Here is a 13,698-nt window from a genome sequence, read left to right on the forward strand (position 1 = left end):
CAGTGGGCTTGTCGATGTTAGAAAGAAAGCAAAGGAAAACTAAACAACAATATCTGATAGAGACTTCTAGCCGCAGTTTCCTTCACGTAGAATTATCCCCAGGCGTGAGACTGGATCCGGAAAACTTTTTACCACAGCATCCCTGCACGCCGGGGGAATGACACCACATGACTCTGCCCTGACGTCAGTGAGGATACATAAGTCCCAACCCGGCGGGCCTACGTCAGTTTTTTTTCTCTTTCCGCGTGCAACGTGGATCCGGTTGAGCTCTGGCCTGTTTTCAGGCCTTCTATCCCTTTGTTCACGTTTGGAACAGTGTGCGAATGCCTTCAGGCTTCTCAACGAGTCCCTCTTGTGCACGTCCCACGTCGCCGACAGACCCTCACCCGGTTTGCGTGTGGTGCCCGGGTGGGCACCACGACTCGGAGAGCTGCGACGCCTGCCAGCACCTTAAGCCTAAGTTGCGGTGGGAGCACCGGATGAAGTTGCTGTCGGCGCGCTCATCCAGGTCGGTGTTCTCAGCGTCCGTCTCCCGCCTCGGAAGCAAGGAACTGCCGGTTTCGTCTGCGACATCGTCTTTCGCCGCGGCCCCTTGGGCGCGCCTCACTGGCTGGTAGGTCCTTCAGTTTGTTTCCGAAGCCTTGTCCTCCTTCCACGGCGGGTGCCGTCTCCACCCGGGACGTGCAGCCCCGCCTGTCGCCTCCCTACCCGCTGATTCCCGGCGCGGAGGTGACTAGGGCCCAAATGACAGCCTACACTGCGGCTCCGCAGGCTTCTTTGGCCCTTTCTCCACCTCCTGAGACGTCCGCAGATCCCTTGCCTCGCGCAGGGACTTCTGCGGGGTCTCTGGCGGCTCCGGTTTCGGCACCAGGTCGTAGGAGAGTGGCGCCGTCGGGGTGTGGTCCTTGGGGGCTCCGCTTTTCGGTGCCTAGTGCCGCTGTCTCGCCGCAAATCCCTACGGCAAATCCCTACGGGGCTCCCTGTGGTATCGCAGGTGATCGCCGGGACCTCAGGCTTGTCCCCGGGTCCCCCTCGGCCCTCTGAGCAGGCAGGCACCAGAGGCCGAGCTGGCACCGCTTCGGCGCCAGGGGCTTTCCTCCCCGGCTCCAGTGGAGTCAAGGGTAGAGGCGGGGTCTTGGGGTGCTTTCCCGAGTCCCCCTCGACCCTCAGCATGGGCGGCTGCCCCGTCGGGGGCTGAGCTGGCACCACAAGTGGCCACTCCGGCGCCGCCTGACGCCGATCAGGCGCCGGTGGTGGCCTCCACAGAGCCGTTCCGGCACCGGGTTTCTGGATTCATCTCCAGAAGTCCCTTAGTCTCCGGTGGTCTGTCATCTGTCGATGTGTTCCTCCCCGGAGACAGGGCGCCGTGTAGTTGCCTTTTCGCTGGCATTTTCTAGGGCATGCTCTGCGCCGTCCCCGCGGCCACAATCCTCGAACCCTTCTTTCCCAGGCTCGTGGCTGGCTTCTTCACCGGCATTTTCTCCTTCCCATGAGACCCCTCTGGTCCCTCATTCCTCGGTGGATCCTCCTCTATGTCGGGCTGGCCGCTCTCCCTGGAATTGGGGAAGGGCGGCTCAGTCTGCAACCGTCACCCACAGAGGAATTGCTTTCACCTCCGCTGCACCCTACTGAGGCCATTGTTGCCTTTGTTCGGGCTATTTCCACGGGTGCTGGTATTCTGAGGATGGGTGAACCTGTCACTCCATTTTCTACAGACAACCTCTTGGAGATTCTCCACCAGGGCTCTGGTGGACGGGAGTTGTTCCTTCCTTTTGAGGCGTCACTCCATGATTCTCTTATGGGGGCTTGGGGACGCCCTGCCACGGGCGATCCAGTGCCTCAGGCGCTATTGCACCACCATCGTCCTGCTCCGCATGACCCGGTCTGTCTTTCTTTCCACCCTTCTACTCAAGGCGCTCTACTGCATGCTACCTTTCCGTGTTTGCCAGTGGTGTTCCCTCCGTCTCTGGAGGCCCTGGTGGTTAGATTCATGGGGAGGTAATGCTCCTTCCAGTGCTGCCATGAGAGCGCTTAACACTTTGTGTGTGTTGACCAGGGCTACTTCTAGCCTGTGGGGTTCGGTGGAGTACCTTCATTCTCGTGTCTCTCATGAGGGTGCCAGTGCTGATCTGCAGGCCCATGTGTTGAATGGTAAAGAGTGACCACGTTTATTCTTCATGCGACTTTGGATGTTGTTGATGCTGTTGGCCGTGCTATGGCCACTTCTGTGGCTCTCCATCGCCACGCTTGGCTACGCGATGCTGTTTTTCTCGAACATATTGGGGAGCGTCTGGTCGACCTCCCTTTTGACGTGTCCTGCTGTTTTAATGCTCTTGAAACTCAGCCATCCAGCGTCCTCTTGTGGGGCTTTGTCCTCCTCCTCCTCCTCAGTAGGTGGTTTGTTGATCCTCCGGGTCTTAGTGGGAGGTGTTATCCCACTGCTCCTGGAATCTGGTGTGGGGTGCACGTTACACTTTCTGTGAGAGATACTGTGCACTCCGGGCCCTAAGTTGGCCTACCTCTTTAGTTGGGGTTCATCCCCCGTTGGCAAGAGTGTTCTTTTTGGCTGCTTACTAAGCCTTCTGTGGTTTTTGCCGCAGGGTTTCTAATTTGTTCTCTGATGCAGGATTTCTTCCCTAGGAGTGGTCCCCATACTTATTGGGCCATGTCCTACCCTACGTGGGGTATTTTGTAGCTATTGAATAGCCTGTCTTATACTGGGAAGGGTGGACTTCCCCTTGCGGGTTCCTTGCCCTTCTTGGTGTTGCGGTATGCCGCCGGTGCGTTTCTTGCACGGCTGCTGCGTGGGGTGGTGTTCTGCCTCTGGTTTGCTGTTGGCCTGGTCCTCTGTCTGGTGTCCAGAAGGGTTATTTCCTGTGTTGACGACTTTGTTTGTCCTATTTGTTCTCCTCTTGTTGCCCGGCTGGGTGATGGTTAGCACCCGGTGCCGTCTACCGGTTCTTCTGGTCCATGGCCAAGGGCCTTGGAATGCAGTCTGGAGCCCCTGCTTCTGGCTTTTTGGGCGCCTATGAGGCTATATTTTTCTCTTTCACCCAGCTTACTACTGAGGCGCTGTTTGGCATGTCCTGTTGACATTGAATATATGACGTTATCCCGCAGACAAACAGCCCGCATACCATCAGTTCCCGAAAATAATCCCGCATGTACTATTAGGCCGCAAATTAAAAGAACGAAAACTTTTAGAACGAATATGCCTTTAGCACGCATGCCTTTACCACGTAAATGCATGCATGTTAAAGGTATACTCGTTGTAAAAGTTGTAAAGGTAAGTAAAAGTACACTACCCTACCCTACCCTACCCTACACTCTAATGTAGTACCCCTGCACCACCTACCCTTGACACACAGTCCTTTTTCTACATTTACACTACCCAGCACGACCCCCCAACACTACCATAAAGCACTTAACTTCCCTACACAAACACTACAACAGTAACTTAATACACTACCCCCAGATTGACCCTACACAAACACTACAATACTACACTAAACCACTACACCCCAGCATGACCCTACACTACACAAACACTACAACACTACCCTAAACCCCAGCATGACCCTACACTACACAAACACTACAACACTACCCTAAACCCTAAAACACTACCCCCAGCATGACCCTACACTACAACACTACCCAAACCCTAAACCACTACACCCCAGCATGACCCTACACTACACAAACACTACCCTAAACCCTAAACCACTACTCCCCAGCATGACCCTACACTACACAAACACTACACTACCCTAAACCCTAAAACACTACCCCCAGCATGACCCTACACTACAACACTACCCAAACCATAAACCACTACACCCCAGCATGACCCTACACTATAACACTACAACAGTACCCTAACCCCTAAAACACTACACCCCAGCATAACCCTACACTACACAAACACTACAACACTACCCTAAACCCTAAAACACTACCCCCAGCATGACCCTACACTACAACACTACCCAAACCCTAAACCACTTCACCCCAGCATGACCCTACACTACACAAACACTACCCTAAACCCTAAACCACTACACCCCAGCATGACCCTACACTACACAAACACTACAACACTACCCTAAAACACTACCCCCAGCATGACCCTACACTACAACACTACCCAAACCATAAACCACTACACCCCAGCATGACCCTACACTACAACACTACCCTAAACCCTAAAACACGACCCCCCAACACTACCATAAAACACTTTACTTCCCTAAACAAACACTACAACACTACCTTAATACACTACCCCCAGCATGACCCTACACAAACACTACAACACTACCCTAAACCCTAAAACACTACCCCCAGCATGACCCTACACTACGCAAACACTACAACACTACCCTAAACCCTAAAACACTACCCCCCAGCATGACCCTACACTACACAAACACTACAACACTACCCTAAACCCTAAAACACTACCCCCAGCATGACCCTACACTACACAAACACTACAGCACTACCCCAAACACTAAAACACTACCCCCAGCATGACCCTACACTACGCAAACACTACAACACTACCCTAACCCCTATTAAACTTCCTCCAGCACGACCCTACACTAAACAACCACCACAACTCTACACTACACTAACACAACACTACACTACACAATCACTACCCCAGCACGACCCCCACCCTTAAAAATTAACCCAAACCCCCTTACCTCTCTCGTCATCGTCATCGTTTACAACGCAAATGCATTTACCATACATGCCTTTACAACGTATTTCGTTGTAAAGGCATGCGTGATAAAAGCACATGCGTTGTAAAAGATTGTATGACGTTACAACGAATTCCGTTGCATCGCATGCCTTTAGCACGCATGCGTTACAACGGAATTCGTTTTCCACGCATAACCTTTACCTCGAATATTCCTTTACCACGCATACATTTACAACGTTTTTCGTTGTAAATGTATGCATGGTGAGGGCATGCTCTTGTTAAAGGTTATAACTCTCCCCTTACATGCCCCTAGCCTCCACTCCTTATATTTACTCCTGCCCTTAAGCCTTAATATATATATTTTTTTACTAAAATGCCCCTTACCTTTTAACTCGCTTTCTCGACATCTTCTTTGGTTACGTCGGTCGTACGTCGTTAAGAGGAAGCGGAAGTTACTTTCCGTTTCCTCTCTAACGATGTTGATTGCATCAGCTTCGGCTCTTCAGGTTAGTTTTGTTTTTGGGGGGGGAGACCCCCCAACCCCCTTTTTATTCCAACGCTTTATTTTTTATGGGGGAGACCCCCCAATCCCCCTTTTTTTCTTTTCATTTACCACACATGCCTTTACTACGTATTTCGTAGTAAAGGTATGCGTGGTAAAGCCTCTCGTTGTAACCACGCATGCGTTGTAATGCATGCGTGGTAAAGGATTTCGTGGAAACGGCCGCGTTGTAGTAGCCGTTTCCCGTTGTAAAAAAATGCGGGATGATGGTATGCGGGATGAATGACATTGCGGATTAATAGTATGCGGCTTGAAAGTCCGCGGGGAAAAAAAATGCGGGATAAAGGTTGATTACCGTTGACATTCAGTTGTGATGGGTTCGGCCGCCCTCTTCACCGAGTGTGTTCCCGGTGGAGGGCTTTTGCCTTCATTTCGGCTCTTCTCCTTTGAGTCTCTGGGTTGCTCTTCTTCCTTGGCCTCCTTTTGCGTTGTCTGTACCTGGGGCTTCCGGTGGAGGTCCCTGGTACATTGACTGCTGTTCTCTTTTCCTATTGCCTGGCCCTGGGGCTTCCCTTGGAGGTCCCTGGTACATTGGCTAATGGTCTCTTTTCGTGATGCCTGTACCTGGGGCTTCCGGTGGAGGTCCCTGGTACATTGGCTGCTGACCTCCTCTCCCTTCGTTTTGCCTCTACCGGGGACTTCTGCTGGAGGTCCCTGGTGCATCGGCTGTTGGCCTCTTTTTGTATTGCCTGTGCCTGGGGCTTCTGATGGAGGTCCCTGGCACAATGGCTACTAGTCTCCTCTCGTCTTGCCTGTACCTGAGGCTTCCGGTGGAGGTCCATGGTACATTGGCTGGTGGTCTCCTTTTGTATGGCCCTTCCTTCTCCTGCTTGGTGATGGCAGGGCTGCCGCTTGTCGTGGTGACACACTCCCTGTGGATCAGTGTTCTCCGCTGCGCTACGGTTCTAGTCTGCTTGGGGGGGACGGGGTTTTTTCCCCGTCCCTGTGGCTCATCCCCTGTTGGAGAGGACTGGGTTATTTCCCTGTCCTGTCTATTTTTTATCCCCGGTCGGGGTCTGGATTCGCCTGGGCTGGGGAGGTCCTCTCGCAGACCCTCCTTCCCCTTGGGTATGGCTAGGGTATCTATTCTAAGTGAAGAAATCTGTGGCTAGTAGTCTTTATCAGATGTACGAGTTACTTACCTTCGATAACGATGCATCCGGTAGAGACGATTCTAGCTGCAAATTCCTTCACGGTCCGCCCTTCCTCCCCGTTCTGCGAGGGCCCTCTGGGTCTTCTGTACTCGCCTGCCTCCAGGGTGGTTGGCTTTTGCGGGTGTCTTTCTTACCCCCTCTTCCGGGGGATGCTCACCTTGTTGTTCTATTTTGGACTTTGTAGACACTTCTGCGCCCCTGCACTCTGGTCTCCAGTGTGGGGTACGCTTCTTCTTCTTTTGTTGATGGCAATTCTGCCTTTGGCAGTCTTTAGGGTCAAGGTGCCTTGGTCGGTCTCGACATAGGTGTTCGGGAGCCTTTCTCCCGACTGGTGTTGTCTGAGGTTGACTGGTCATTGCTCTACGTTCTGACCTTGGTGTCCATTTATGTTCCGGGCAGTGGCTGCAGCCTTCTTGGTCTGATGTGTATTTTCACAATCTTCTGTCTGGGGGAGGCTGTTGTATTTGTTTGCAGGATTGCTTTCCAGTAGCGGTGCCCTGTTCTTTCATTCCAGATCTTGGTGCCTTAGTCCCTGGCTCTATTCTGGATGGCTCTGTTCCTCACCATTGGTTCTTTCCCTTCTGTTTAGCGGGGCTTTTTCGCACACTGTTCCAGTATTCTCACAGTTTTTGTTAGTGATGGCTCCGCATTATGGCGCGAAAAAGTTCTCCGTAGAAAACTGACGTAGGTGCGCCGAGGTGGGACTTATGTATCCTCGCTGACGTCTCGGACCCGGAGGACGTCAGGGTGGAGTCACGTGGTGCCGTCCCCCTGGCGCGCAGGGATGCTGTGGCAAAAAGTTTTCCGGATCCAGTCTCACGCCTGGAGATAATTCTACTTGAAGGAATCTGCGGCTAGAATCGTCTCTACCAGATACATCGTTACCGAAGGTAAGTAACTCGTACTTCATTGAGCAAAGGAAATAGTATTCTGAATTTACCTATGCTTGAGTGCCATATTACTCCTGAATTTAGGCGCAGTAGATTTTGTTGCCGAGTCACAAGACACACAGCCCGATTCACCTGGATATTAAAACATTTACACTTGTATGGGTCCACTCACGTTTGTGTGTGGATTGTCGCGTTTCGGAAGTCTCAGTGGTTTCCCAGAGTGCACCTTGGAAGCTGCAAACATCAGAGGTACACAGGAGTATTCCTTGGACATGTGTGAGCATTCAAATGTACTATAATGTGAAGGTATTTCCACTTATGCAGTTGTAGATAGTGTGCAGATAGGCGTTTGAAAATGTCTCACAAGAGTTAAATTGCACTTGCTAATTTATTTTTCTTCACCAGTGGAATATTTCTCCCTTTGAAAAAATCGTAAACCTCCCTCCAACCTCCTGTCCACCATTTCTGTGGACGCTTTCCTTTTGAAACTCTGCCTGGTCAGAGCTGGCCTGGTGTTCCCAAGTGTGGGGGCTCAGGGCCCGAATGTACAAGGTGTGGATAGGCACCCATGAAGCAGCATGCTGGTAAAGGCGAGGGCTGCTGGGTCACCCGTCCGCCTCCACACATGGTAACCGCAGCCAAGCCTGCCAATACTCTGCATATTTTCCTGACCCCTTCCTGTAATCTGAATTGGGCCTCATCTTCTATCTACCCACAACTTCAGAGACAGTGGTAAATGGGAGTGGAATTGCCCCCCGCCCCTCAAACTGTGTTAACAAGCAAAATATCAAACTTGTAAATCCTGTGTCATTCTTAGGTTTGGCTTACAGACAACTGTAGCCGCCTCCTTACTCATGTTTTCCCAAACAAATATTAACAAAAATGCGTACGTGGGCTTTAGGTGAGCCCACCTAATCCATTGGTCTGTTCAGATGTCTGTCACAATTATTCAGTCCGATTCGCCCTTTAGCTGCCTTGCACTTTGAGTGGAGCCATTTTCCTGCTCACATGTGCCCGCCCAGCCGCTTGGAAGGGAGTGCACTTCAGTACCTGGTGGGTCGTACCCCTGGACTGCTGGGCCATCTTTATTTTCATATGTTTATATAAGTCCCAATTTATTTTGAATATGTTTGAAAAACATTTTAAAATAAGTGCATTCTTGCCAACTCCAGACCCACTGTATTTGCGTGTTCTTGTTTTTTTACAGATTTTTTGTTTCAAATTTTTAGAAAATTCTCTGGTAGAACTAAGAGCTTTTAATATTCCTCTTAATGTGGGGTCGTTTGGGAGTTGTGCTTGGCAAGACCTATAGTAATACAAGAACAGGCCAGAAGAATGTGTGCGCTTTTACTTACTTCTGGTTGAAAATGGGGCAGCTTTCCCCTCATGGCTATATAAGAAAGGTAAAATAGTTTTATCCCAGTTTCAACGAGTCATGAAAAGTGCCAGCAGCAACGTGTTGAGGTCGAAAGCAGGCGGGGTTTGCATGGATTTGCCTTAAATGGCGTTATAATGCATGGGGGTGCCAAAGAGTTGAGCTAGCATATTTAATGTAACTCGTTGACGTTGCTTTTTCATCATCCCTTTGCAGCCAGAGCCATGGTTTTTCGAGAGCTGGTTCGAGGCATCGGAGCCGGAGCCAGGTGAGTCGGAGCCAGGGGAGGATGAAGAGAAGGAAGTAATACCTACGCCAGCAACAATGGAGGTGGACCTGAAAACAAAACAAGAAAAGCCAGCTTCCCCACGGAAATCTGAGGCGGAAGTGCAGATAGAAAGACATGTGAAGGAGAAACAGGAGAAACTTCCGGCGAAGATAGAGAAAGCGAAGCAGGAAAAAGCAAGTAAGGAATTGGCTGAGCCAAGGGATAAACAACAGCAAGCAAAGGCCAACAAACCTAGGAAGGAGCTCAAGGAAGCGGAAGTGAAGAGAGAGGACAACAACTTCCTGGTCAAAGAGTGGAAGGTCAGGGGTGCCCCCACAATCGAGAAGAGGAAAGAGTTTAAGAAGGACAAGGTGGAGAACGGACGGCCTCAGAAGTGGGACAAGCAGGGCAGGAGTGAGAAAACTGCCCGCGTGCAGAACAAGGAATACAATAAGCGAGCCCTGAAGAAGGACCCGCCAGAGGACAGGCGACGTAAGGAGCACACGCCCCAGCGGAACCAGAAATGGCCTCGAAAGGACAACCCGCGGGGGCTCAATGGCAGCAGTAGGCAAAACACCCACCACAAGTTCTTCCCACAGAAGGAGGATGAGAAGAGGAGGTTCTTCCCAAAGAGCAAGAATGGGGCCATAAAGCCCCACGACTGACAGCCACACCCCTAGAGAACTTGAGAGGCGATGAACAAGCGACAAACACCACTAATCGCCTTTGGGCAAGCATTGTGACTGACAGCCTATGAACACACTAAATAGATCCTAGTAAATGGTTTCTAAAACACTATGTTTGTATTTAAATGAGACTGCAGTTGTGCACAAACACAAGGAAATGGGCAGAACTCCCAACCGGATGGCATGGCGTGCCATTCAAGCTTGACGTGTGACTGACTCTTCTGCAGCCCTCCTGGCCTTTCAGAGGCAAGAGCCTGCCAGGAATATTTCCTTTGCTCCTATAAGCCTTTCCACCATGAAGTTGTAGAAACACCACCCAGTGCAATATGCTCTGTTGTGTCTTCCTGGAAAAGAACTCCCCAATCAATGAAACTCCATTTCTTAGAAACTACCAGGAATACATCTCTCACTGTGGTATTAAAATGATTGGTCAACTTTTCTCTTTGCTTACCTTATTTGGATTAATGTATATTTGCATCACTGGTTGTGGCTGATACATGATTTGTAGCTGGAATTATGCTTTAGGGTGTTTGGATCTGTGGCAGCTCACACATAGTTGGCACCAAAGCTTCTGTGAAACTCTAGACAATCTTGTTGAAACAAAAGGGAAACAAAAAGAGCTTCCGCACTCACAACTTGACTGGCATAATGTTTATTCTTTGAATGACTTGCTTAAGAATAGATCTTTTTATAGCTCCACATCCCACATCCTTGTGTGGTCTGCCACCTGCTGGAATATTTTGTAACACTTTCAACATGCTGCATTTTATAGCCCTTTTGATGTCATTACAGCTCAAGTTCTCAGTGATTTCCACAGGAAACCCGACATTGAAATAACATGCCATGTTAGCCTTCAGGCCATGCCAATGTTGTTGTGAAGAGGAAGAAATGGCACCATCTAATGGGGTCGGGAGAAGAAGGTATTTATCTGTTGCAGTGATTCTCCTGAGAATCCTTCACATATTGCACCTTCCACCCTCTGAGCGACCACTTCCAAAAGGGAGCGACTTTTGTATCCACTCGGTGTCATTAGGAGGAAAATGTCTGAAAAGACGCCCAATAACCATAAACACAAAGGCCTACAGCAATGGCGATTTCATCCAGATCCGGTATTCAAGGCAGTGCTTGCAATGTGCGATGAAATGCATTCTGAAAGTGGCAGAACATTTTCCTCTGAATTTAACAAACTTGTCTGAGATCCCAGGATACACTCATTAAGAGGCAACTGTAGTTTGGAAAAGAATATGTCAGGACTGTAAACATGGTGTCCCAGTGGTATGGATTTAAATTGATTCCCAGTGGTATGGATTTAAATTGATCCTTCTTCTCGCCACTGTGACATTGGGTCCTTTTGTCCACTGTAGAGCAGCATTCACTAAAGGACTCTGGGCACTCCAGGTGGGAATAGTGCACCCGTTAAATTCTGAGACCATGGATCGCGATATTACTCGTCCGTGCAGTTTTCAGTGGGTTCAGGTTTTCGCGCCATTGTGAGTTCTGCACGCTGCAGGGGTGTTATTTTCCACTGTTTTCTCCCATTCTGAGATGCAAAGACTGGAAGTGATGCAGTTACCGCATATAATCCAAAAGGTTTTTATGTGGCAAACAATTTGCAAGTGTGGTACATGACCACACATTTTGTTTCTTTATGGGCCTTGGAAGTAGGTCCTGAATTATTTAAGAAAAAAGACAGCCTTTACCAGTGCTTATCACCTCTTTCTAATACTATATTTATATGTGTTGACTGAGGCTCCCTATCCCTGGTGTCAGACTTCTTCCGAAGCGTAATGGAGGTCACTGGAAGAACCCTTTTTCTGTCTTGGTGGCTGCAGCTTCCCATACGCGGACATAATCAGGGCTTTAGAAGTCCATAACTTCTACTAGACTTGTTGGTTAAGTGAGTTGAAATTGCAGGTTACTTTCATTGAACAAATTGGATTGGCACACCTTGATTTACAAAAAAACACTAAGCATGCTGAGACATCGGGGCTCATACCTACCGTTGCCCAACTCACTCCATTGCAACATACACGTTGTTTCCTGTCCGGAGCTCTTTTGCTATCTATCATTGTTAATCAAATTGGTAAATTAATATACATTGAAACTACACCTTCCAGAATGTATGCGGTAGTCAAATTAACCCCTTGCATGCTCGTGACGACCAGGCGCCGTCACGCGTGACGGTCGGGAGCCATCACGTGTCACGGTGGGCGTATACGGAGGATGGCCCCTGGCCTTCCGAAGCCCGCCCACTAATTGAAATTCCCGCACAGCACGAAAATGTGCGCCGCATGCAAGGGATTAAAGCCCAGGACTGGGAATCTGGCAGATTAGTGAATTTGTCCCAATACATATAATGGAAAAATTAAACTACAAGACTTATCATGCTTAGTAACACAGGCTGGAAACCCTGGACTGGCTTAACCGTAGCCTTAAGGGCTTGGGACAAATTCAGGCATTTGTCACTGTTTTTATTTTCCTCTTTCTTAGATTAGAACCCTTGTTCGCACCCTTTTCTGCAGTGCTTAAGTCTGATATGTTAGGTGGTAAGATATACTGTTGCATTGTCATTTCCTGTTCCCATTTATAACATGACTTGGGAACGTTTTGTGGAAAAGTAATATACAAACACCAAAAATGTGACCAATTACCTCTATGGCTCTTTAAACCCCACACAGTATCAATTAAAGAGTCAGTAAAACTACAAGTGTTAAAATATATTTTTGTTTATTAAGTTAGAATACAAAAATACATATGCTGAAAAATATAAATTGGAGTACTGTTAGCATTGCAATTGCTCAGTGAGCGTACCATCTTTCTTGACCGATAATGGCCGTTTAACAAGCAGTGTTTTCGTTCTCAGCAAGGGCTGGCACTGCCCTAACAGAAATATTGACATATTTCTTTTTTTCCCAGGTTTCTATTGCATTTCTGGGGAGATAAGTGTTTTTATGTTTAAAGTTTTTTTTTTCTTTATTAAACTAATCAACACACAGTGGTGCAGAATGTTGTTGGTTTTAAATAATTTTTTTAATGAAACAGCACAGTTGTTTCCAGTGAGCATCAACAAAATTCACTTTAAGGTAACCTATTATTGCATTTACTTTCATTAACCTACTGTGTATGGGCTTAATGGCTCTTTTAACAGGGGGTTACTTTTCATAGATGTGCAGTGGAAAAGCTGGCTGAGGGCTGAGCATGGTGATGCAGCTGGGCCCTCTAGACCATTACAAAATCATTTTTTGAAAAATGAAGTGCTACAAGCACTACAAACCTTTGCCCCTATAAAGTGAAAAAATGTTGTTTTTTTTTAAAACAGTTAATTATTTTGTGAACAAACATAAAATGGAAATATCACTATTAGCTTTGTAGAATACATTTAATTTAACTTTAGTGTGTTGTCTGTATATAGTTATAAGTTGTACAGTAGTGAATACCCAATGTTCGAGCATCAGGACATAGAGGAACCATATAGAAAAGCGATCAGCACGTTAAAAATTAACAAGAAGATTTGGCTTCAAAATAGTTGTGTATTAGTTGGTCAGTTTGGTAAACTCTACCATAGTCCAACAAAACACTGACTTGAGCAGCCAAAAGGATAAGATTTGACCCATGACGTTTCGATTCACACCTGAAATAGATCCCAAGATCTTCATCTGGGCAAGGTGGGTATGACTGTTGTGAAATATTCAAAATATCAAGGGAAACTTAACAATGCTATTGTGATTCGAAATTTTAAAAAAACTACGTGTATGTATAAAGATCCCAGAGGAAGAAGGCTGCTCTTTTCTTGGGTATAATATCACTGTTCCAACACCAATTTGTGAGCATGAAGTGCAGCTGTACCTTTCTGATTTGCATAGGTTGATTAGTGACCCAGAGCAGCCATACTGCCAGGTTATCCTGTCTGTATTAGAAATGGTTGTACCACTGTTTCCTGTACCCTGCCTGATCTGTATGTCCCAGGGAAGCTTGTACCACTGCTACCTGGGCCATGTCCGCTCTACGTGTGTGCGAAGAAAGCTTGTACTACTACTGTTTTTTCATGTCTGCTC

The 13,698-nt window shown here is 48.1% G+C and overlaps 1 protein-coding gene across 3 annotated transcripts in view; it reads left to right on the forward strand.

Annotated features, from left to right (window-relative positions):
* The window catches only part of JSRP1 (junctional sarcoplasmic reticulum protein 1), a 176,753-nt gene extending 166,670 nt beyond the window's left edge, over positions 1–10,083 (forward strand). For all 3 annotated transcript variants that reach the window (XM_078670985.1, XM_078670987.1, XM_078670984.1), the window contains one exon: positions 8,906–10,083. In XM_078670985.1, coding sequence (XP_078527111.1) covers positions 8,906–9,622 — 717 coding nt within the window. In that variant the 3' untranslated portion in view covers positions 9,623–10,083. The remainder of the gene's footprint in view (positions 1–8,905) is intronic.
* The last annotated feature ends 3,615 nt before the right edge of the window (positions 10,084–13,698 follow it).

Source organism: Lissotriton helveticus, chromosome 12 (assembly GCF_964261635.1).
Source record: "Lissotriton helveticus chromosome 12, aLisHel1.1, whole genome shotgun sequence".
Lineage (NCBI taxonomy): Eukaryota > Metazoa > Chordata > Amphibia > Caudata > Salamandridae > Lissotriton > Lissotriton helveticus.